Genomic DNA, 26,373 nt, shown 5'->3' with positions numbered 1-26,373 from the left:
GATTAAAAGCCCAGACTTGTAAAGGCGGAGTGAAACACTAAAATTTACAGACACAGAGATTGTAGGGAAAAGACAATGCTGGAGAAACTGTGCACTGCAGGTCACACAACTTACTTTATATAACAAACATAAAGATACATAACCAATGTTTCGGGATTCTAAAAGATTTAGACAACTTGAAAACAAATTATGCTGATAAATACATAAAAATGCTCATTACAGTTCACTGAATTGTGTTCAAAATGGAACTGGCTTATTGTTTGGGAACATAAACCACTGTCGATTTAGATTTCATTAATTTACTAGGATACCTAAAAATACCAGTAGCTGGGTTTAGTGTGGTTAAAGTTTTCAGAAATGTCTATTCTGCCACTCGACTGAGTGCTCACCAGCACCTTCAGATAGTTATAGTTAAAAACTGAATGTTGGAGAAACCTAGCAGGTCAGTGTACTTTATTTAGCCAAGATAAAGATACATAACCAACGTTTCAGGCTTGAGGCCTTCATCAGGATATGAGCAAAATATGGGCAGTCATCTGAACAAAATGGTAGAGGGGAGAGGCAGGAGAGGGGCACAGTCCTACAGGCAGGAAGTAATAGATGGATAAGGGAAAAAGGTCACACCAGCAAACGGGGGGAGGGGGAATGGCTCTGGAGAGTGAAAGGGGAAGAGAGCTGGAGGAAAGAAGACAGAGGGATGGGAAAGAGCAGGAGAACGGGGAATAGGCTAGCTGACACCAGAGAAGTCAATGTTAATGCTATCCTGTTGGAGAATGCCCAGACTCCGCCAATTTACTTGTGGTTGTTGTTTGACAGACAGGACACTGCAGGAGTGGGGTGCTGAATTGAAATGGTTGGCCATTGGGAGATCCTGTCACAGACCCAGATAGTCCTTCAGAGTGACATACATTCTCCATTCTGGGGCTCTGTACTCATCAAGGATTGCAGATTTATTGTCAAAGTCTCACATACAACCCTGAGATTCTTTTTCCTGTGGGCAAAGCAGAATTACCACTTATTGGTAGTGTGTGAAAAAAAACTGAAATAAAGAACTGTAAACAGATAATAAAATGTAAATAATACAGAGAGAATTAAAGAAAATCAATGAAGTGTAAGAGTGCTTAAATGAGTCCCTGATTGAGTTTGTCGTTGAGGAGTCTGATGATGGCTGTTCCTGAATCGGGGGATGTGAGCCTTGTGGCACCTACACCTCTTTCCTGATGGCAGCAGCAAGAACAGAGCTTGTTCTGTGCAGGGTAGATTCTGCTCTCCCACTGGCAGCGTTCCCTGTAGATGTTCTCAATGGTGGGGAGGGTTTTGCCTCGGCTATGTGCCTGGAGGGCTTTCCAGACCAGACCAGAGTGTGAGACAGACGGTCAGCACGACTTCGTAGAACTTTTGTCTCACTCATGATCAATTCCTCCACTTTTCAAATATTGGCGTTCGATCCGCTCTCTTGGAACTGTTACACGTCTCGTCCTCCAGCCTTCCCCCCCCCTCCCCTCCCAACTGCTTTTAATAACATCATGAGAAAAAATGCTTTGAACCCTCCCACTGATTGCTGGTCCGCCCAAACCGTACGATACGATTCCATTGTGTTCTGCGCAGTTGAACACCGCCGGCTGCGCGTAGTCGCTAAATCTCCAGAGGGCAATTAAGAGTAAGTTGCTGCCCACTGAGCAAATATTTCTGTCTCTAACTGTGCGTGTCTGTGTCTGTAACTACCGCTCGCTCAGCTCCACTGATTTTTTACACCTTTGCGCCCACTCTCCGTCCTGGTACACGTTTTAAAATCAAAATATCTACTCACTGAGAAAATGAACTTTAAAAAAAAATTCCATGATACTGGGGAGTTTTCGTTCATTGTTATTTTTCTTCCATTAGGCGTGCACGATCTGTCTTAAATGGTCCTGAGATGTGAGATGTGGTGATGAGTTTGTTGGATCCACGGACATTCGTTGTCCACCGCTGTATCCGTTCGCGAACATCGGCGCCAGCCTGCACAACCACCACCCCCCCCCCCCGACTTCATCCCCTTCTCAGCCTGAACCCGAGTTCTGCCTTTCTTCCCGTCCATGGATGAATTGATGGCAAAGCTGTGACATCGAGCGGGTCGGGGGCCGTGGAGGAGGGGAGGGGGCGCAGATCCGCCCGCCCCCAGGAGCAGCCACTTACTTTGGGACGGCCGATTTAATTTCTCACGGACAGAAAACTTCAGGGTCAAAGTGGAGATTGTGCAGGTTCGGGGCGAACATCGGGAAGGATGTATGTCGGGGGTGGTGGAAGAGTTAGCCCGCACTTCGGGGACTATTCCAACAATGAGACGGTGGCCTTGCATTATAACTTCACCGGGAAGCTGACCCCGAGTAGGTATAAAGAAGGTTTGAAGGTTCACGCCATCATATTTTTGATTGTGTGCGTGTTTATAATCCTGGAGAATATGCTTGTCCTCCTGGCCATCCGTAAGAACAGTAAGCTCCACACTGCCATGTTTTACCTGCTGGCCAACTTGACTCTGTCCGACCTACTCGCGGGAGTGGCGTACGTGGTGAACATCCTGCTGTCCGGGGCCAACACCCTCCGGCTCACCCCGCTGCTGTGGTTCCTGCGGGAAGCCGGCGTGTTCGTCACGCTGACGGCGTCGGTCTTCAGCTTGCTGGCCATCGCCGTGGAGAGGCACGTCACGATGGTGAAGATGCAGCTGAACAACGCGAACAAGAAGTGGCGGACGCGGCTGTTCGTGGGCGCCGACTGGATCTTTTCGGTGTTCCTCGGGAGCCTCCCCGTCCTGGGCTGGAACTGCTTGGGCAACCTCCCCTCCTGTTCGACCATGCTGCCGCTCTACGCCAAGAGCTACGTCCTGGCTTGCATCCTGATCTTCATCGCTGTCTTGTTTGCTATCGTGATGCTGTACGTTGGCATTTACCGTAAGGTCAAGAGTAACAGCCTGGAGATCAGGACGGCCAGAACTGCGGCATCCAAGAGGTGCCCGAAATCTCAGGCGTTACTGAAGACGCTCACCATCGTGGTGGGCACTTTCATAGGCTGCTGGCTGCCCCTCTTTATCGTCCTGCTCATGGACGTTTCCTTTACGGTGAGAAGCTCCTCGATTGTTAGCCTGTCTGATTATTTCTTGGCTCTGGCCATGCTCAATTCCGCCATGAATCCCGTCATTTACACACTGACCAACCGAGACCTGCGCCACACCATTGCGTGCCTCGTCTGCCTGACCAAAGTCGGGGAGCAGCCTCGCTGCTTCGGGGTGCTGATCTCCGAGTGCAGCAGCACGCAGCAGGACCGGTCGTGGAACAGGAACGGGCTTCTCTCCACCAACATCTCCTCCGGCAACGGCCCGCAGTCTCCCACCAAGATCGCGCTGCTAGCCTGACGCCGGCCCCGGGGAAATCCGGCAGGATTGGTGCACCTGGTCACTACGAGGTGGCGGAGCATTTCGTGGAGATCCTGGGGACAGAGCGCCTACACCTGCTTCTCTGAATATAAATGGTTCTAAGGGCCGCCTAGACTGATGCTGTGCCTCGATCTTTTACAAGACCTGGATGAAGGCGGATCCAGTTCTGCTTTGGCCGCAACTAACTTGCTAAGAGGAAATAAGGTTATGTGTTTAACCTGCCCATGTCCCGAGGGGAGGGGAAAATTGTTTATATGGGTGCCTCAGGTGCAGAGAAACCTTGCCATCTTTGCAAAAGAGAACTATGCAGCCACTGGAAGTAATTAGAACGAACAATTTCAGTTGTTGTGGGGAAACTGAATGCAAAAGTAGGAAAGTTGAGTTTAACTTGTATTGGGATTACCTGTAGTACTGAGCACAGTACAGAAGGAGGTTAATATGTTAGTAGTTCACTAGACTAATACCTGAAACAAACAGGTTATCCCCCTGACAGTGCTTCTCAACCTTTTTTCTTTCCACTCATCCTATGTCCTATGTGGTGAGCAAGGGATTACGTGAGGGGGGGGGAAGCAAGTTGCCCAATGAGGAGAAGATGGGCAAGCTGACATTTGACAGAGGGATTTGATTAAAACAGGAGGTTCTGAAAGGTATGTAGGACTGCAAAAGAATCTAGCATTTGTGACACTTTTGAAATCTTGCGAGCTCTTCCTGAAAGAACAATGGAAGCCGACAGATTTATTTTTATTTGTAAGGCAGATTCTTGATAAGCAAGGAAGTCATAGTTTACCTTGGAGAGACAAGAATGTCAACATTTGGATCAGCTGTGATCTTATTAAAAGGTGGATGAAACCTGGGAGGGCTAAATGGTCCTAGTCCTACTCCTCAATCAAACTCTTAAAAATAATATGTACAAAGACTGGCATTCAACCTCCAACAACCCATAAAATGGAACCTTGCTGTGTTATTCTTTTCTTCCACTCACATACCACCTTAAATTTAAAATTTAGATGTACAGTAATAGGCCATTTTGGCCCGTGCCATCCAATTTACACCCAATTGACCTTCAACAACCACCCCCCCCCCCACCCCAGTACATTTCAAACGGTGGGAGAAAACCTGAACTCCCTGGGGCAAACCCACAGGGAGCACATACAAATTGCTTACAGACAGTACAGGATTCGAACCTCGGTCCCAATCGCTGACAATATAAAGGCATTGTGCTATGCCAACCGTGCCATATGCTATACATACTCTGTGGTAAGTAAAGGTTTAAGGTGGCATGTGAGTTTTTAAAAAGGTTGAGAACCACTGTTCTAGATCAAACAGGAAGCTCTGCAATTCTGCCCTTATTTTGCTATGTAAAAAGTTGTTCAACTAGCATCATAAATGCTGAACACCCACTACTGAATAAAGTTTTGTTTTTCTGACCTTCAACATACCAAACTTTTGGTTCAGTCTCATTGGACTGCAGCAGCTTTGCCACATTGTACTTTGATGTACTGGAGGACAAAGGTTCTCCACACAGCATCTTGAACAACTGAATGAAAGACAAAAGTCTGAAGATGCTGTGACTGTAGTAAAAACACAATGAATGCTGGAGGAACTCAGCTGGTCTTGCAGCCTCCATAGGATAGATATATTACCAACGTTTCGGGCCTGAGTCCTTCCTCAGGAATAAGTTAAGAATAAGCAGAAAACAGGAAATCTCAGGATAGAGACAGTGCTGGCTTGGAGAGAAGTCCAGATCAACAAAAGGTGTGAATTGTCTATGATAAGGGGAGAGGTGAGAATTGATTTTGTCTGCGTAAAAGGAGATAGAGGGAAAAAGGACAGAGACAGGGAAGATGACAGGAGGGGGAAGAAGTTGTCGGGGGGGGGGGGGGGAAGGGGATTAATGAAAGCCATAGAAGTCGATGTTAATGCCATTCGGTTGGAGGGTGCCCAGACGGAAGATGAGGTGTTGTTTCTCCAATTTATAGGTGGTCTCAGTCTGCCAGTGCATGAGACCACGTTAAAACACGTCAGTGAAGGAATGGGGAATTGACATGGGTGGCCACTGAGACAGCCACACCATTGCAACAGTTGAGTCAATAATCCAAACCATTCCCTGTTCATAAAAGAGCACATACCATGTAGATTCTACAGAGTAGGTCAAGATGCAGCAGCAAGGGCCTGTAAAGACTATAGCAGCAGCAGCAGGCACCAAATCATTCAATTTTGGCCAATAAGTATAAAGTATTTTATAACTGCAGACACACTGCTGCATTGAACCAGTCAGGAAATAAACAGATGCAGCCAGTCCCAAAGTAAGATCCTATTAAAGCGCCTCAAAGCCACTTGGAATGTTTTATTGACATATTATCCAAGGAAAACAGAATCGTGCTCCTGTGATCTTAGCACATTGGCTTACATCCGATATCCTTCCAGCAAGTGACTGTTAGAGTCACAGAACAAGACTGCATTGTCATAATGGAAATAATATCTAATCACATCATATAAAGTAGCTGTATTCCAAGATCTATATTGTGATTCTTTAACTTGCCCTTGCAATGGTCAAATCCTTGGTTAGCAGTAAATCTGAGAAAAAGTGCTAATTGTGGAAGGCAGGCAGTGGGAGAAAATGTGGAAATCTCCCACTTACTGATGACCTCCTATATATTGCATCAAAATGAATATGAACATGAAAAAACACCATCATGTTGCTCAGGGAAAGATGATGCATTTTGTATTTTGCCGTACTACACTGTCACAATTCAGTAACTGGAAATGAAAGATGTTACAATTAAAATATTTCAAAATCACTTGTTACTGAAAAAAATTAATGACGCAATTTTTAAAAATAGTAATAGAAGTACAGCCTACAAACCCTGTGCTGCCCAATTACACCCGTGATCAAATAACCTACTAACCTGTAAGCCTTTGGAACATGGGAGGAAACCAGAGCACATAGAGGACGCACTATTATTTTCCTTTATCCAACCCACTGCAGCTTTTCACCAGAGGAGTTCAATCCTTTAATTTTGTCTCATGTGCAGTGGCACATGGCGAGTGCAGATAGCCAAGGCTTGAGTAAGAGTTCACTGTCAAGGTGTAGGGAGCTCCAGAGGCTGAGCATTCCTCCCAGACTTCTTAAAGAGTATTGGCAAACAATTCGACAGTGCAACTGAGCCCGACTCAATCTAACATCCTCCTTTGCAATTTGTACTAGGTGTTGATAGCTATCACATTGCCTCTGCCTCCCTCTGGCAAATTGTATTCTCCATCCCCACCAGCTAATCAAGTTTCTTCTTTGAGAAGGAGTAACATGCAAGCTAACACTATGACTGGAGACTGAATGGTTTATTTTCCTGAGTGAAACACAAAACCCTGCAGATGCTACGATTGCAGTAAAGACACACAGATGCTGGAGGGACCTGAGCTGGACTCACAGTGTCCATAGGAGGTAAAGATATATTACTGACATTTTTGGCCTGAGCCCTTGTTCAAAGTATAAGCAAAGAACAGGAAGGCATCTGAATAAAAATTGAAAACTGGAGAGAGAAAGGGGGGAAAATGGGAGGGGGAGGATTCCTAACCAATAGGTGTTAATTGGATATGATAAGAGGAAAGGTGAGGATTTTGGCTCTGTGAGACAAAAGTAAAAGGGAAGAGAGAAAGAACTGGGAAAAGGCGATAGGGAGAAGAAGTTGGGGTGGGGGGAAGGAGTGTTTTAACAGAAACCAGAAAAGTAGATATTGCTGGTTGGAGGGTGTCCAGATGGAAGATGAGGTGTTGTTTCTCCAATTTGCTGGCAGTACATGAAACCATGGACAGACATGGGAAGGGGATGGGGAATTGAAATGGGTGGCCATTGGAAGATCCACACTATTGCTGCGGACAGAGTTCCTTACTTGCACGAGGAAAATTGTAATAAACAGACAATATTGTCAGTAACACAATGGCACCAAGTCAATGACAACTGCAAAGTTTGTAATTGCGCATAAAATGCTACATAATATAGAGGTTGTATGTCTGTTGGCTGGACTGGCAATTTGCAATCGTATGTCAAGGCACTTCAAGTTAGAGGGTGGAATGAGTGGGATTAATCCATATTACTATTTATATGGAAAAGATACTGTCACTATTACACTGCACCTTCTCACCCTGGCATGGACTTGTTAGCAGCTTCCAGATGCAAGCTAGTAAATCTGCTTTGGCTCAGGCTATGATACTGCCGAGGGAGGAATCTACATTTCAAATTGTGAGATACCCAATTGTTGTGAAGTGAATATTTAATTAGAACCATTGTTTCAACTGTGATAATTGCAGATATGACTGACTGAAACATTTTATGATTTAAAATAAAATTATATTGATCAATAATTGCATCTTAATATTTTACAATATATTGGTTTAGAACAGGGGTGCGTCCAAACAGTGGGCATGGTTTGCCATTGAAAATATTTGGAATTTATATCATATATGCACATGTAATAGCCAATACCATGTAAATGTTGACACCCCCATTTTTGGACCTGGCTGCCTGCCCATCCAAGCTCCATTCTTGTTCAGGCCCCAGCCACCCACCCTCCGGAGGCTCCTGATGCCCCAACCAAGGACTCTCACCAAGGCCTCAGCCTCTGGAGCTCCCTACGCCTTGACAGTGAACTCTTACTCAAGTCTTGGCTATCTGCACTCGCCTAGGCTCCAGCCACCCATCCATCTGAGCTCCCAATGTAATAATAAAAATAATATGTCAATGTATTTCTTAATATTTATATAAAACTTTTGTTATCAAAATGTGCACTAAGAGTAAAAACGTGTGTAATTTTTTTCATGTCTTGCGACTCTCAAACATCTGAAGTTTAGAATGTCACACAGCAACTCTCTGAAAATGAAAGTCAGCTATTTTCTAAACAAAGAAGAATTTTTGAGATAGAGGCAGGAGATGGGTCAATAGTCACCTAATTTAGTGAAGCAAAATAGTGAACAATGAAACCTGGTGTACTCTTCGTCAAAACTGCGTGCACACTCTCCAAATTGGTTAGAATATTCATGCACTGTCTTGCATTTAACTGAAATATGAAAGAAAGATCCCAAGTCTAATCCTTAACTTCCATTGAAGCTAATCTTTGGCAGGGAACAACTATGTTCTACAATTGGCTTTAATAGCTCCAGTCAAAAGAAATAAACACTGGATTTCTGTTCTAACAACATCGAGGGATTTAGGCAGATAGTGTCAAAAATCAAGATTGGTGATGGTAGCTTCATAAAATGAGGTTTTTTTTTGAAGTGCCTTTCATGTGATGCTGAGGATATACCGAAAGACTGAAGAGAGATTTGGAGAATCGTTAAAAAAGTGGCAGATGAAATACAATGTTGGAAAGTGTATGGTCATATACTTTGGTATAAGAAATAGACAGGCAGACTATTATTTCGATGGGGAGAAAATTCAAAATACCCTTAAGGTTAACCTCCAGGTTGAGATGGCGGTGAAGAAGGTGAATGCCATGTTGGTATTCTTTTCTAGAGTAATAGCATCTAAGAGCAGGGATGTAATGTTGAGACTATAAAGAAGCACTGGTGAGACCTCACTTGGGCACCTTATTTGAGAAAAGACATGCTGGCATTGGGGAGGGTTCAGAGGTATACTGGAATAATACCAGGATCGAAAGAGTTAACATATGAGAAACCTTGGCTCTTGGACTGTTACTAGTTGGAGTACAGGAGAATGAGGGGGGAGCTCATAGAAGCATTTCGAATTCTTAAAGGCCTGGACAGAATAGATGTGACAAGGATGTTTCTCATGGTAGGGGATTCTAACTCAAGAGGGCACAACTTCAGGTAAAAGGGCTTCAATTTGTCTATAAGGAGTTTGTACGTTCTCTCCATGTCTGCGTGGGTTTTCTCCAGAGACTCTGGATTCCTCCCACCGTTCAAAACATACCGGAGTGTATGTTAATGGAGTATAAATTTGGCAGCATGGGCCTAAATGGCCTGTAACTGCTGTATGTCCAAATTTTCAAAATTTAAATTTAAAATTTAAAACAGAGATCAGGAAAAAATTCTTTAGTTGGAGGATCATGAGTCTGTGGAACTTGTTGCTACAGGCAGCTGTGGAAGTTAGATGTATTTAAGGCAGAGATTGGCAAGTACTCGGTTAGTCAGGGCATCAAGGGCTACGGGGAGAAAACTGGGGATTGGGGCTGAGTGGGAGGATGGATCAGCTCATGATTAGACTGGTGGAGCAGACTCGATGGGCCAATGGGCCTATATCTTGTGACCTTCCAAATGTGTCAGAGCACTTCTATGGCCAGTAAAGTTATCTGACAAGTAGGAAGCATGTCCATTTACAAGATTCCAGAGAGGGCAAAGGGATAATGATCAGATAATGTAACATATGCTACCCGAGTTTAAAAATGACAAATGATCACTTGAAAGAATGTTGGCAGGTGGCTGCCACCTCTAGAACTAATGTTAACAAATTTCAACATTTTTAGTTCAGAAAATATTTTTCTAATTCATCATTTTCCACGAATATGCAGGACATTATGAAAGAGCCAGCCACTATATCTCAAATTCAGCTGGCCTATTTTGAAATGTTCATGTAACCACAAGAGCAACAATGGCAAAGAGCAACTCTTATCAACAGCTTTAACTTTCCAAACAAACGGTATATTTGGGTGATGCAAATATTTCCTGCCTTCCAACATCAAGAAAATGTTAGACCAAATAAAGGGCAGGTATCTCTCCTTATATTTGAGACTAATCAGGTGGAGTTGACTGGTGAGAGTGACCCTTATATCTTCCATCTCTAAAGTTGGGGAACTGGTATAGAACATTACAGCACAGAACAAGCCCCTCAGCCCACAATGTTGTGCTGACCTATAAGCCTACTCAACAATCTATCTTTAAAATTTTTTTTTAAGAGTTTAACATATAAGCATACATACAGAATTGAGAAATGCATAATTCATTTGTATATGCATAAGCACACACAAAAGAAGCCAAAAAAGATAAAACTACATCATAAATTGCTTTATACCTCAAAAACATGTAATTGAAATGATCTATGCAACCATTTGTTTAAATAACTTGCATAAAAGAAAAACCTAAAAACTAAAACTAATTCTAATCTATCCCCTCCCTCTAATCAAGGTTATCTTATATAATTAATTTTAAAAAATCAATAAATTAACAAGCTTGGAGAGAAACCCCTGCCCAAAAAGGTAGAGGTAATTTAGTATTTCTCAAAGCCCTGCACAGTGAAGGGTTTGCAAATATTTGCCCGTATGATTAACTTTTATCACCAATTCATACCAGCAGCAGGTCACATCATGCCCCCTTTTTGCACCCATGGTGCAGAAGGGTAAAGACATTACTTGGCACAATGTGGCCTCGGAGGTGTTCCACAGACGCACTGGCCAACGCCACCCTTCTGGTACACCCCAGACCAGAGGCGCCAACCGCTCTCACAGAAGATGCCTCCAGCACAGCAGTAGGGGGCGTACTGGAGCAATTCATCAAGGGCAATGGCAGCCCCTGGCCTTTTTTAGCAGTCACCTTCAGCCACCCGAACTCAAATACAGCTCCTTTGACTGGGAACTATTGATGTTGTACCTGGCAGTCAGGCACTTATGGTATTTTTTTGTAAGGCAGGAAATTCAGGGTCTTCATGGACCATAAACCGTTAACCTTTGCCTTTCACAAAGTGTCTGGTCCATTGTCGGCCAGGCAGCAGCGACACCTCTCATACATGTCTGAGTTCACCAGTCAAGACCAATGCGGTGGCTGACACACAGTCCTGACCTGCCATCGAGTCTGTCCAGGCCCTGTTCCAGGGAATTGACAATTCTGCCCCAGCCAGCATTCAGCAGGAGGACCCCGAGATCCCAGCATACTGAACGGCAGCCTCAGGCTGGAGGATGTCATCAATGGTTCTGGCAACCAGACATTCCTCTGCAACGTCTCCACCAGTAAACCCCACCCCATCATGCCAGCAGTGTGGAGGTGGTAGGTCTTTTACGCGGTGCACAACCCAGCACATCCAGCCATCAGGACTTCTGTTAAAATGGTAGCCAGTAGGTTCATCTGGCACAGCCTGTAGAAACAGGTCAGTCAGTGGGCCAAGACCTGCACGCTCTGCCAGACATCCAAATTGCAGGTGCAGATCAGGGCACCCCTCCCCCCCCATACCTTCGAGCCAGCATGACATCAGTTCAGCCATGTCCATATTGATATTGTGGGGCGACTGTGAGGCAAGATATCTCCTCACCAATGATTGATCACTCACAAGGTGGCCGGAGGTGGTACCGCTGGCCAACACATCCACTGAGACCCACTCCAGGCCACTTGGTTGTCGAGGTGCAGAGTCCCGGAGCATATGACCTCCGAGAGAGGTACACAGTTCACTTCGGGACTCTGGGTGGCACTGGCCAAGTTGCTGGGAACCCAGCTCACCATACCACAGCTTACCACCCTCAGGCCAATGGGTTGGTGGAGTGGTTCCACAGGCACCTAAAGGCAGCCTTGATAGCCTCAAGAGGCCAAACTGGGCAGACGATTTACCCTGGTCCACACACGCCTCAGCAAGTGAGATGGTATACAGCGCACCATTGGCAATACCAAGGGAGTCCTTGGCCAGTGCCAAGGACCCAGAGGACCCCATAGCCTAATTGACTAAACTGAGGGGAAAGCTGGGCACTCTAGCACCTCTGCTGCATAGCCAGGGCAAAGCCTACATCCGCAGAAACTTAGAGACCTGTGAGTACGTTTTTGTTCAGAGGGGGCACACCAAACACCTCTGCAACTGCTGTATGAGGGGCCATATAAGGTAATCAGACATGTGTGCTGGATATCGGTGGTAAGGAAGGGAGTTTCACTATCAACTGCCTCAAACCAGCACACCTGGATCTCTACATAGCCTCCAATCACCAGTTCTTGGGGGAGGGGTGGTCGGGTAGCAGCCCCCTAACAAGGTCACGCCCCAGCACACAAAATGGCCGACAAACGCAGCAACCCTGCAGGGGCCAACGACCTTCATCCCAGGTGACCACCACCTACACAGCGGGAAATGAGCAACAGCAAGAACACCACCCAATTGGAGATCAGCGGTGCCGTGACATCACTTCTGTCATCAGCGGGGGTGAGAATATAAGCAGAGCTGCCAGTGCAATAAATCAGTCTTCAACTTTGACACCTCGTGTGTGTCTTCTTTCCACACTTCATGGTAGCGCACATGCTACAATGTAGTCCCTACAGTATGTAAGAATGGGCAAATCCCACGCTGCCTGTAAGGATGTTTTTTACATTCTCCCCATTCTGCTTGGGTGTTCCTCAGGGACTCCAGTTTCCTCCCACTGTTGAAAAATATATTGGGGATGTAGGTTATTGGGGTGTAAATTGGGTAGCATGGACTCAAGAGCCGAAATGGGCTGTTACCATGATGTATATCTAAATTTCTTTAAAACATTATTTGGGGAAATGCGTCGTGTGGAATATGGTAGGCTCTTGGAATTTTTTTAAATGTTCTAGTTGGTCCAATCTGGAGAAAAGAATGTATCTGCTAAACCCTTGTGTTGTATTATATCAAGGACATCAAAGGATGGATGTTGAGAGGTTTCCACCAGTGAAAAAGTCTCAAATAAGGGGACATATTTATAATTATTTCTATATATTTTGAAGTGTGTAGAATTTTCTTTTTACAAACAGTGGAATAAGTCTAGAATTTTCTATGCTAAAAGGTTATGGTGGCTGGGTTATTGAACGAGTAAATACATTTTTGAAAAATTGGGGATCTTAAATCAATGAGGGACTGGTACAAAGAGAGGTTTTGGGATGGATCAGATCAAGATTGGTTGGGGTTGGGTGTTGGGTTTTTCCTCCTTTGTCTTTTGTCAGTGAGGTGGGCTCTGCGGTCTTCTTCAAAGGAGGTTGCTGCCTGCCGAACTGTGAGGCGCCAAGATGCACGGTTTGAGGCGAGATCAGCCCACTGGCGGTGGTCAATGGGGCAGGCACCAAGAGATTTCTTTAAGCAGTCCTTGTACCTCTTCTTTGGTGCACCTCTGTCTCGGTGGCCAGTGGAGAGCTCGCCATATAACACGATCTTGGGAAGGCGATGGTCCTCCATTCTGGAGCCGTGACCTACCCAGCGCAGTTTGATCTTCAGTAGCGTGGATTCGATGCTGTCGGCCTCTGCCATCTCAAGTACTTCGATGTTGGAGATGAAGTCGCTCCAATGAATGTTGAGGATGGAGCAGAGACAACGCTGGTGGAAGCGTTCTAGGAGCCGTAGGTGATGCCGGTAAAGGACCCATGATTCGCAGCCAAACAGGAGTGTGGGTATGACAACAGCTCTGTATACGCTTATCTTTGTGAGGTTTTTCAGTTGGTTGTTTTTCCAGACTCTTTTGTGTAGTCTTCCAAAGGCGCTATTTGCCTTGGCGAGTCTGTTGTCTATCTCGTTGTCGATCCTTGCATCCGATGAAATGGTGCAGCCGAGATAGGTAAACTGGTTGACCGTTTTGAGTTTTGTGTGCCCGATGGAGATGTGGGGGGGGGCTGGTAGTCATGGTGGGGAGCTGGCTGATGGATGTCCTTTATATTTTATATATAAAGGACACTAAAAGTTTCTCTAGCATTGCTTTTACTTCCATCGTGGTGTCTACAGTTTTTTGCATTCACATTGTACATTTCTTTGGTGGTATCTGCAAAGGATAAGGTTGCAGAGATATTGCAAGTACTTTTCTGGACAGGATGAACATTTATTTTTATTCATCTTGTTCGTGGTTCCTCTAAACTATTTGTGAGAGGTACTAATAAAACAGCAAGCTGCAGCTGGTCCACAGCAGAGGATGGGACGTGGCTGTTGGTTTTTAAAATTATTTATCACTCCGGAGCCAAATCAGATTATCATGGAATCAGTTAAAAGGATCGGTTGCTAAGAGATGCACAATTCAGTTAAAAAAAAATCACAGGAAAGTCAAAGCATTACAATTCTCTTAAGGAATAATTAGGGACTGTGTACATGTAAAATTTCCTGCAGCACAAAATTATTCTGAGTTTTGAATTTAATTATGGCCCCATAATATACATCTTACTTTCCTGCAAAATAATTTTTAAATGCTACATTTCATTCATTCCTTCAGTCCCTAATTTAATAAATTTATGATACAATCTCAATTCTATGCTGACTGCAAGGTTCCAAAGCTACTTTGAATTACATAACATTTTATGCAGAGCAGTAAGCCTTGTGGTTTCTTCTGCACCATACGAACCCCCGCCCATCCTATTTAATCTACATTTCAACATTTGGTTATATGCCTTTCTCCCACATGTAGACATTAAAGAGAGCACATGCACAATTAACTCCTAAACATTAAACCATTCTCAAAAATAGTCAGAAGTGCCTGAAAGTGCAAATGCCAGACTGCAGTATGTGGGTGCCCTTCTGATATTGGACATTGGCATATGTTCCCTCTGACCTGGGCTACTTACTGGAGAGTAAAATATGCTGAAATATCTAGTGTAATTGATTCAGGTTCTTTACCTTGTTCATATCAAAGCATGCACAGAAATCCATTTTCACCTTGTTGCCTGGGGAAACTTAAATTCAAATTCATAAATGTTTGTGGTAAGGGTGTTGACTTCAAGTTTATGCTGGGATGCAAATGTTGATTTTTATCAGTTTTTGAAACAAAGTATGTTAATCACAGTGGTTAGGATGTTAGGTCTATGTGGGTGTTTTAACACTAATTTTAGCCTTGCGTTAAACTGCTAGTTTCTGGAAAAGTCAAACCACTTGAAGTTGCAGGGCTTATTGTTATGAACTGTACATATAATTGAGAGAAATGTTGTTACCTGTTATTTTACTTTTGGAATGATGCTATGTTTAAGGGAGAGTGATTATAGACTAGGACTAGTTATAGGAAGGATGGAGAAAGCTATGGTGCAAAGGAGACTTACTCGGATGTTGCATGAATAGAAAAATAAGTCATGAAGCAAGGTTAGCAGAGACAGGACTTTGGAGTGAAGAAGAATGAGAGGTGACTTAACACTGTAGAAGTCTATAAGATTCTGAGAGGCATAGATAAGGTAGACAGCCAGTACCTTTATCCCAGGGCGAGAGTAGCAAACACCTGTATAAAGTGAAGTGAGAAAGGTATCACATTGAGTTGTGAGTGCCTGGAATACCTTGCCAGGCGTGATGGTTGAGGCTGAAACATTAGGGGCATTTAAGAGTCTGAGATGGGCACATTGATGAAAGAAAAATGGAGTGTATGACATAAGCTGGGTTATATTTTTTTTGGTGGGCACATCAAGGGCTGTGCTGCAATGCTCTATATTTAACAGGGGAGAGTCACCACTACTCATTGTTTTTATTTTCTGCTTGAGCTGAATGTTATTTAAAAATGACAATTCATAAAATTTGCAAATATACATTATTTAAAATATTCATTTGTCATTTCTTCCCCCAGTATAAGCCCCATCATTCTCTTTACATTTTGTCAGGATGACAGATTTTTTCCATATATTTCGAGAAAACAGCCCAAGAATTTCCTTTACATAGGTTCCAACTACAATTTGCAGTGGCAAGAAAACTGTAAAGAGTGGCCTTCATTTACACAACCTTTGCACTGTCAGCTCAAGTTTCAAGGATATAGAAGGATCTCTATATGAAAACCTGAACCTTAATGTGTGCCATCTACAGCACTGATTTAAGGAAGGCTCCTTTCACTGGAAGATCAGGATTCAGCTGGAGAGAGAACATCCTTCACAAAGCTGATGGGCTTCCAGTAGGAGTTGACAATGACAAGTTTATTGTCATGCTCATTGTACAATTTTCATATGTACCAAACTTTTTTTTTTATTGCTGCAGCCAAATATAAAGAAAAACTATAATAAACTAATTGAATTAAGAGACAATAAATACACAGCAATCATAGAGCAAAAAGAGAGACACTGTAGGGCAGGCAGTCTATTTTGCGCTGTTGGTGCACTCTGTTTAGTGTAGTCTAGGGGAAGTTCAAGTCGAGGAGATAAGTCATCTTAGCCTGTCTCTATAAACAGCTCATAGGACAGAGTTGCGTGTTATACATTTGGGATGAACTTCAACTTGAAGTGAATCTCTCTGCAGGCTTTCTTGGCAATCACATTCCAAAAAGTGACCTCGTTTACAGACAGCCACCTCAATGGTAATACAGTAAAACCCCTGGTATCTGGCACCAATAAGGATTGGTAGGTGCCAAATAAGTTATTTACAGTTGCTTGAGGCTTACTCTTACAATACCTAACACATCTGGATTAAGAAAGATATAAAGTTTAAAAAAGACAAAAATACCATACTGTCCTTACACCGAACAAACTTCACTTGCATGAATATATAAACCTTAAAGTAGTTTAGATAACTCTTACAAAGCAGGAATAAAGAGACACTTTAAGAGAGTCACCCCAACAGTGAGAGGCATCAACCAGCTCTTCATCCTGGGTGATGCCATTGCTTTCACTCAACTTTATTCAAAGTGGTGGAAGTGTGGAGGTGGCTCAGTTTTAACATTTAAGAAGAATTTGGACAGGTACATGATGGGAGAGGTATGGAGGGCTATTGGCTTGGTGCATGTCAGTGGGATGAGGAAAATGGTTTCAGCACAGACTAGAGAGCCCAAGGTGACCTGTTTTTGTGCTAAAATTGTTCTATGGTTCTAAACAGCTACGAGCAAAGCACAACAAAGGCGCTTCGCTGTCTGAATATTTGTTCCCATCTTCACCAAAGATTTAAGTGTTACTTCAGAAAGCATATACAATTTTAAACTTATGTATTTTTACCTATTTTTAAAAATTTGTTGCCAGTTGCTTGAATTTCAGATCCCAGAGGTTTTCCTGTATAAGGTTGCAATGACCCTTCAGCTGCACAAGAATCAGATAAGGAAAATCTTCTGTCCACCAGCCGAGAGAGGTATTGAGCAAAAACCAAAATGCTGGAAGAATTCAAGTGGTTCATGCAACATCCATAGAGGGAAATAGACAGTCAACATTTTGGTCAATACTTGATTCCTGTTTCAAAGTTCTGGTGATGTGACATTCTGCTAAATATCCTTTAATGTAGCCATTCTCATCCTTTTTTGGCTATAGCCCCCTTAGGACTCTGCTCAAAGTTTATGGATCCCCTTCCCTGTGAAACAGTCAAGTTTAGTTGGTTTCTTCCATCCCTCTCTCCCCTAGACATCTTGGACCCACCCCTTATTAAGGATTTCAGTCCTTGGCCCCCTCTTAAATGTGCTGTGCTCCCCGCTGGAGGCATATGGTCCCCTTTATGAATTGCTGCTTTACCTTTAATTCAGTGAAATGGGTATAAAAGGAAAAGAGAGAAATATGAAGCAATCTTTCAAAGTGATAAAACTAGAGTTCAGAATTGCACAACAAAGTGCAGCAATGTACACAAATTAGAGGGGACAGAGTAGAATGCATACACAGTTAAGTTAGCAGTACCTTGTGTAGTTTGCCATCTTGCAGCAATGTAAATGAAATGCATCTCCTTACAGATGTTGAGGATCAGTTGCGCTAAGCTGCCTTTTTTTTTACAAAAGGGTATTGTATCATTAGCAGGAAAGATGAACATGCATTTTTTTTTATACTTGGAATGTGTTTTGAACCTATTATTTCACAACTTTTTTGTGCCATCTTATAACTGCTGTATTCTTTCCATAGCTGATGTACGTCCTCCACTTTCACACTACGCATTACCTCAATGTTTGAGATTCAATTCTTTTGCAAACATTGCTTTTGTAAAATATTAGCAGTTTTTTTAAAAAATTACACCTTGCTTCTCTTTCAGAAAGGATAGGGGGAGGTGGTTATTATTTTCCTCCCATCCAATTGTATTTACCCCCCCCACATCACAAATCCAAATATGGAAAGCAAACAAACAGAAGTGATGCTGCTCGTCCAACAAAGTTCTTCCTGTATCATATGTAAAACATGAAAATCTGCGAACATCACGGTTGAAGTAAAACACAAAACTGGAAAAACTCAGCAGGTCAAGCATTGTCCTTTATGTAACTGACATTTCGAGCTGAAGCCCTTCATCAAGGTATGGAAAAATGCCAGCAGGTGTTCAAATAAAAGAATTGGGGGAAGGGTGGTTGCAAAGGCAGGAGGTGATAGGTGAAGTGAGGGAGGGGACAGCAGTGATCTTTGGGGGGGGGGGGGGGGAAGGGATGGCCAGGTGAATGGAGGGAGAACTGGAAAAGGGAAGAGAAGAGAGGTAGGGGAAAAGAGGAAAGCAGGTTAGAAGAAACTGGAAAAGTTGCTCCTCCAATTCGCAGGTGGTCATGGTGGAACAGTACACAAGGCCATGTGAATGTGACACAGAACTTGTTGCTACTGGGCAGTAGATGCAAAACCTTGGACTGGAAGTCAATAAAGAGGATCATCAAAACAACCAAGATCACAGGGGTCTCTCTTTCCTCTATTGATGACATTTAGTGGCAGCGTTGCTTAAATAGGGCTCAAAGAATTAGAGGACCCTTTTCACCCAACATCTTTGACCCACCACCATCAAGATGGTGGTTCAGGAGCATCAAAATCAGGACTACCAAGATGGGAAATAGGCTCTTCCCACAGGCTGTGAGCTTGATGATCAGCATCTTGTAAATGGGTAAATCATCCCATGACATTTCTATCTATTCAAAATGATCTCATGTGCTGTGTATTGTGGGTGTGTGCACCAGGGTCTTATTTTGGCTGGTTGTATATGTACAGTAAATTATAATAAACTTGAACAGATTGTATTCACCTTCCAGCATCTGAAGTTTCCTGCATGCCTCTGTAAGTACGTATCTTGCCAGTATATCCTCACAAATCAGTATATCCCCATTGCTCAGCAAAACCACCATAAAATAGTCAAATACATTAATTCTGTTATCCATGTTCAATTACCTGTTAATTTGATATACTTAATATACTTAACATCGAAGTACTCGAGCAGGCAGAGTCTGCAAGCATCGAATCCATGCTGCTGAAGACCCAACTGCGCTGGGTGGGTCACGTCTCCAGAATGGAGGACCATCACCTTCCCAAGATCGTGTTATATGGCGAGCTCTCCACTGGCCACTGAGACAGAGGTGCACCAAAGAAGAGGTACAAGGACTGCTTAAAGAAATCTCTTGGTGCCTACCACATTGACCACCCCCAGAGGGCTGATATCGTCTCCAACCGTGCATCTTGGCGCCTCACAGTTCGACGGGCAGCAACACCGCAGAGCCCACCTCACTGACAAAAGACAAAGGAGAAAAACCCAACATCCAACCCCAACCAACCAATTTTCCCTTGCAACCGCTGCAACCGTGCCTGCCTGTCCCGCATTGGACTCGTCAGTCACCAACGAGCCTGCAGCAGATGTGGACATACCCCTCCATAAATCTTCATCCACGAAGCCAAGCCAAAGAATTCTAGTACAATGGAAGGACCATGGAACGTCACTTGAAATTCTAGCAAAGAAATAATAATTTGAAGATTTATGATGCGAGAAACAAAGAGCAAGTCTTCAGTGACACGTTAAGAGAATGGCAGTCAATAGGTCTGTTTTTTTTCTTCAATCCTTCATGACTGAAGATGAGATTTCTTTTGAGGTTGATGTTACCAGAAAAATTGACAATGGAAAAGCTGTGGATGTTGTCTACATAGATTTTAGTAAAGCATTTGACAAGGTCCCACAAGGGAGGTTAGTCCAGAAAGCTCAGAGGCTAGGCATTCATTGTATTCAACTATGGCTGGATGGAAGAAGTCAGAGAGCGATGGAGGACAATTACTTCTCAGACTGGAGGCCTAGGACTAGTGGTGTGTCAAAGGGATCGATGCTGGGACCATTACTGTTTGTCATCTATATTGATGATCTGGGTGATAATGTGGTAAATTGGATCAGCAAGTTGCAGATGACACCAAGATTTGAGACGTTGTGGACAGCAAAGGTTTTCGGAGCCTGCAGAGGGTTCTGGACCAGCTGAAAAAATAGACTGAAAAAATGGCAGATGGACTTTAATGCAGACAAGTGTGAGGTGATGAAGTTTGGAAGGAGAGAGGGAGTACACGGTGAATGGCAGGACACAGAGGAGTGTGGTAGAACAGAGGGACCCTGGGAATACAGATACATAATTCCCTGAAAGTAGTGTCAAGGTTGGATAGGGATGTAAAGAGAGCTTTTGGCACATTGGCCTTCATAAATCAAAGTATTGAGTATAGGAGTTGGTATGTTATGATAATGTACAAGATATTGGTGAGGCCAAATTTGAAGTATTGTATGAAGTTTTGGTCACCCAACTACAGGAAAGATATCAATAGGATTGAAATAGTGCAGATAAGATTTACTAGGATATTGCCCAGACTTTAGGAACAGAGTTACAGGGAAAGGTTAAACAGGTTAGGACTTTATTCCCTGGAGCATAGAAGAATAAGGGAGATTTGATAAAGGTATTTAGAAATTATGAGAGGGATAGGCAGAGTAAATGTAGATAGGCTTTTTCCACTGAGGGTAGGTGAGATATAAACCAGAGGACATGGGTTAAGATGAAAGGGGAAAAATTTAGAACTTCTTCACACAGAATGGTGGGAGTGCAGAATGAGCTGCCAGCTGAAGTGGTGAATGCAGGCTTAATGTTAACATTTACAAAGAATTTAGACAGGTATATAGATGGGAGAAGTATAGAGGGCTACAGAGGGAGAGGCTGCAGGTCAGTGGGACTTGGCCAAAAAAAATGGTTCAACACAGACTAGAAGGGCCGAAGGGGCCTGTTTTGGTGCTTTAATGTTCTATGGTTCAAAAGTGGAACTGTGGACTCTTTCACAGTTGGGCAAAGGGGTAGCTGAAGGGATGGGCAATTTGTAAGATGCTTCCGCCACCAGTTCCCAATACATAATGTTGAGGTTCTCAATTCGATCTTCAATGATCCTCTTCTACTTTGAGCAGTCATGGACCAGGAGTTTCCAAAATTCAGTGGCATGTTGCACTTCAAGAAAGCTTGGATCTTTTTCTCTGTCCGCTTGATAAACCTCTCATGTGACAAAGCTCAGACCAGTTTGTTTTTGGAGTCTGGTGTCAGGCATGAGAACCACATGGCCTGCCCAACAACATGACAGAGCAACTAGGACCACAGCATTGATGATGCAGGGCTCGAAAAGATTGCTGAAATGTTTATCCTGACAATGAATTTAGAGTATATTGTAGATATATTAGTTTTTTTTTCCATTCCTTGAGATGTCTGAGAGACAGAGTCCAGGTCTCAGAAGCATTTAAGAAGGCATGGATCACTGAAGTCTGATAGACCCTGAGCATCTTCAGATACTCTTTCCCAATCAGCCAAAGATTTTGTTGGTGCATCAAAGATGGCAATGAAATTCATCAATGACTGCCTCAACCAAGAGTTAGCTCTTGTAATAGACTTACATTCTCCATGGTTCTACCATACTGACTTTTTCCACCAAAACAACTTTGTATCTAATTTGTGACCTCCCCTTCCAGACCAGTATTATGCACAACTTTGTCTTGCTGAAGTCTAGACAATTAACATCTACTGCACCGCTTGTTAGTCCTTTTGGTCACTGCTTCCAATGTGTCCTGAACACTTAAATTTTGCCTCATGTAATAGTGTGCAGTGAGGCAATCCTAGTCAATGTTAGGAAAGTTAAAATCAGGTTCTATTACAGTGATAGGGATCAAATAAATCTCCTGACATTTGATCCTCTAATTCCCACATGCAATGGGAGGAGGTATAAGGGTATTTCAATATAAGGGTATTAAAGGTTACGGAGAGAAGGCGGGGACAGGGTACTGAACTTTAAGATCAGCCATGATCTCGTTGAATGGCGGAGCAGGCTCGAAGGGTCGAATGACCTACTCCTGCTCCTATCTTCTATGTTTCTATGAGGTGGGGTGGGGGGGGGGGGGGGGGAGGGGGAAAAGAGAAGGACTTTAATACTTTCCCAAAGTGATCAGTCCTTTATTCCTAACTTCTATCCATATTGCCTCACAAGATGTTCCCTTAGGGATGCAAATGCCATTATCTATTCACTGATCAATAGACTGAGGGTCAGGCTGCTTTGGGATGGATATACCTGGAGGTAAATGGAAAGGTTGCACTCTGCTCAAGATTTGCTAGCTTTTCCTAACCAATCGTGTGTAAAGAGAACCACACAATGCTTTTTTTTTTTTAATTCACATACAACTGCTTTGCAATAATTCTGGTCAAAACAGAAATAAAAAGATCTGTAATGGTGAAACTCAGTCATCTATTCCTCAAAGCCGGAATTAGAGGTTACTTTAATTTTATTAAAGTGGTTAATCAAATCACAATAGCTTAAACAAATTTCTCACTAATGCACTACCAAAAGACAATTTGCAATCTTTTGCCCCTAAAACACTCGAGCTCCAAAGTCAGTTTTCAGATGTTATAGATTTTCATGGCTTATTTCCTATAGCAATTTGATGACACAGGCATGCAGCCTAGATTTAACCATGGTTTCTATATTCAATCATTGCTTTCAACTAAGACTATAATTTGATTTTATTCATGTCTCAGATCTCTTTTGCACGATAAATCAGCTTTCATCATAACCTAGCTGGCAACGAGTACCAGTTTATGAATTCAATTATATAGGTCAACACAACATTGAGGGCCATCGAGATGTAGATGCTATCCTTGTAAATAGTTCCAGAAGTTAATCCAGAATCCTTGGAGGATCACTTTTGCTCTGCCAGATACTCCTGAAGTTAGTTGCCTAAATAGTCCAACACCACAAACAGAAACAGCAAGGGACATCAGGTTTATCTTTGTTTTCCGTACGGCAGGCAAGTTATAGTACGTCATGTATATTAATTTTTTTTGTATTATTACATTTCAATACAAGGAATAATGTTAATCATGAATATATAACTTGCATTTAATAAAACCAAAGCTTCTGATACTGTCAAACAGATTTCAACTCATGTAAAACAAATGTAACACGATTTAGAAATCCAAAGAGATTATTGCCAATGGCAGGGAGTACAAACACTTTATTGGACCATAATTGCAGTGCAAGCACAAATGCATCTTAAAATAGAGAATATACAATTGCAACCAAACTTTGCAGTTCTTTATGGTATATTAAAAAAATTATAAACACACATTGCAATATTCAGTACACTTAATGGAACCCAACATATGTGACATGCAAACCGTTCTTTCAATATTCTGCTTCTCAAAATGGACAGATATCCTTTCATTTGTCACAATCACAATATTTTTAATCTCCGCCAGCCTTCACTGAAACAAGCCACCCATAGAAAACCAAAGAATTAGAATCTTTATAAAATACAGAACTGGCATTTTCAATTTGTATCTGCTCTTCTAATTTACTAAAATTCATTTAGCAAATATGGACATTTCATCGAATAAAAAGCCACTGGAATTCAAATATCCATTACACTGAATTATTGAATTTATCCTAGACAAACAACTAGATCAATCATCTCAACATTTCTGGAACAGTTTACATAAATATATACACACACAACGATCAAGTATTTATAAAATTCTAGTACTTTGATAGAATGATAATAGATATTTATTTCTGTGATTTTGAGGATGAGATAATTTTCAATTTTTACCATCCCATTTGGGAAAACATTGTCAACTTACTTTGCTGTACAATGAAAAACATGTTTAACTCATGCTGATCTTCTTGTGCTCTTACAAGAACTTTATATGGCATTAGGGCATTTGTTATAAAATTACCACATCCAAAAGAAACTTGAAACAATTCGCCAACTCCAAGGTGAAAACTAGATAATCCACGATCAATGTCATGTGATAAGATTTCACTCAAACAGCAGCATCTTAAAATGTTTAGTCATTAGTTTTACACCCAGAAATTAATTTACCAATCCGTGCTCACCAGGCTCCACAAGTAATCACAGATGAAACTGTTAGAATGCTTAGTAGAATCGATGTTAATGGTCTGTGCTACATCCACTCCAAAATGAACTGAGAAATATAGTTAAGAAAATTATTGAATTCTCATCAATCCAAATTCTGTACATTAAACATTTGAATCATTTGATCGTAACTGACATGTAAACGACTCGTTTGATTTTCGTAAAGACAGCCTGATTAAATTTAATGCATGAGCACACAAAAGGAAAATGAAGGCAAGAAGCATGATAATTTCCAAATTTCACCTGAATGACAGAAGAGAACTGAAATTTTAAGACCCAAATAGACAGAATGTTAAAACAAACTTTCAACCAACATTTGGGCTTTTAAGCAATTAAAATTAGTCAAGCTCAAATACCTTTCTCTCAAGCAATAAAATACCACTTTTTTTTCCTGTTAGTCTGTTCCCCTGCCCTTTCCATTATTTAGCAAATATAGACGTTTCTTCGAATAAAAAGCCACTGGAATTCAAAAATCCATTACACTGAATTATTGAATTTATCCTAGACAAACAACTAGATCAATCATCTCAACATTTCTGGAGATTATTCGAGAGGTAAGTAATCACCATACCCCACAGCCTGCTTTTTGCTCATACCTTGACGAACGGCTCAAGCCCACAACGTTGGTTACTCTTTGGTTTCTATAGATGCTGCGTGACTGCCGAGTTTCTCCAGCATTTGTGCATTGCAATAAAAATCACATCGCCTTTATCTTTCTTTACGGATGAGCAATGCAAGAAGCCTCCCTGCCATCAGGGCATGTAGCACATGGTCACCATCTGGATCAATACAGCTAAAATGTGCTAATTTCACTTTACACTGTCACTTAGTTAAGAGCACAAGACATAGGAGCAGAAATAGGCTATTCAGTCCATCAAATCTTTCCCACCATTTAATCATGAGTTGATTTATTTTTCCACTCAGCCCCAGTGAGGAAGATTTGTGGTGTTAGTTTCTGTGTCTGCAAGTATTCAAATATAGCCAAAAGTACTTGTCAAAACCACAATTGCCATTATAGCTTTATGCTCATCCATCTCACAACACCAAATTAAATTGCTTTTTTTTTTCCTTGTTATGTCTTATTGCTTTCTTGGGGATCCAACAATAGGATTTGCATCATTATCTAGAATGGGCAGGTTGCCTTATGAGGAAAAGTTGGACAGGTCAGACTTAACACTCTCTGATGCTTAGATGGATAAGAGGCAATGACCGAAACCAAGATTGAGAGATGGATGAGAAATGTAAAAACTAAGGGTCATTGTTTAAAAATAAGGGTCACCCTTTAAAGACAGACGAGCTGAAATTTTCTCGGAGGCAACAAGTCTTTAGAGCTCTGTGTCAAAGGGCATGAGGAATAATCCTTGATTATTTTTAAGACAAAAAATTCTTAGACATAACATTTAGACAGATATACATATAGCACGGTAACAAGCCCTTTCAGTCCACGAGCCTGTGACACACAACTATACCCAATTGACCTTCACCCCCTGTATGTTCTGAACAGTGGAAGGAAACCGGGGCACCTGGAGGAAACCCATGCAGACTCAGGGAGAATGTACAAACTCCTGACAGATAAAGCAAGATTCAAACCCTGGTCCTGGTTGGTGGTGCTTTAGCATGAGAGTGCAAGGTCTACACATGAATGTAATGCCATCCATTTTTCTTCATCAAAAGTCACCTTTGTACTCACAAATAAAAGGATACTGCCTTTTACAAGAAAAGATTCGCAGTCATAGTCCCAAATGATTTTTGTGACCTTGTGGAAGATGTGAGCCAAGTACCTATGTAAATCATATACAAATATAAGAACTCCCTGAAAAATGAATGTTGCTAGTCAGCAGCAAGACTCAAGTTGAGACAGTCACATTTGGTGCACAAAGCATGCTAAGCAATGCTTTAATAGAAAACTAGGAAGGTCATTTCATCAACATCTAGTTAGTGAGATCATACCTTAAAATTTCTCAATTGTTTGGAAACTTGACAGTAATCTTGCATATACAAGATTGTGATTGATGTA

General features: G+C 42.3%; 2 protein-coding genes across 5 annotated transcripts in view; one reads left to right on the top strand and one right to left on the bottom strand.

The window, feature by feature from the left end:
• spc24 (SPC24 component of NDC80 kinetochore complex) overlaps nt 1-26,373 on the bottom strand; it is a 120,751-nt gene that overhangs the window by 85,321 nt on the left and 9,057 nt on the right. For 3 of the 4 annotated variants that reach the window (XM_069927461.1, XM_069927463.1, XM_069927464.1), the window contains exons 5-6: nt 26,061-26,137; nt 24,317-24,405 (exon numbers count right to left, since the gene is read on the bottom strand). In XM_069927461.1, coding sequence (XP_069783562.1) covers nt 24,317-24,405; nt 26,061-26,137 — 166 coding nt within the window. Of the gene's footprint in view, nt 1-22,926; nt 23,159-24,316; nt 24,406-26,060; nt 26,138-26,373 lie in introns of those variants that run through there. The other variant, XM_069927462.1, reaches the window with a different exon arrangement.
• On the top strand, nt 1,545-8,188 carry LOC138758487 (sphingosine 1-phosphate receptor 1-like). The gene is made up of 2 exons (XM_069927446.1): nt 1,545-1,660; nt 1,885-8,188. Exon 2 carries the CDS (start codon nt 2,264-2,266, stop codon nt 3,386-3,388), a length of 1,125 nt encoding a protein of 374 aa, XP_069783547.1. The 5' UTR covers nt 1,545-1,660; nt 1,885-2,263; the 3' UTR covers nt 3,389-8,188.

Source organism: Narcine bancroftii, chromosome 3, assembly GCF_036971445.1.
Source record: "Narcine bancroftii isolate sNarBan1 chromosome 3, sNarBan1.hap1, whole genome shotgun sequence".
NCBI classification, from domain to species: domain Eukaryota; kingdom Metazoa; phylum Chordata; class Chondrichthyes; order Torpediniformes; family Narcinidae; genus Narcine; species Narcine bancroftii.
The sequence above is the reverse complement of the archived record's forward strand: the minus strand, read 5'-3'. Positions and strand labels throughout refer to the sequence as shown.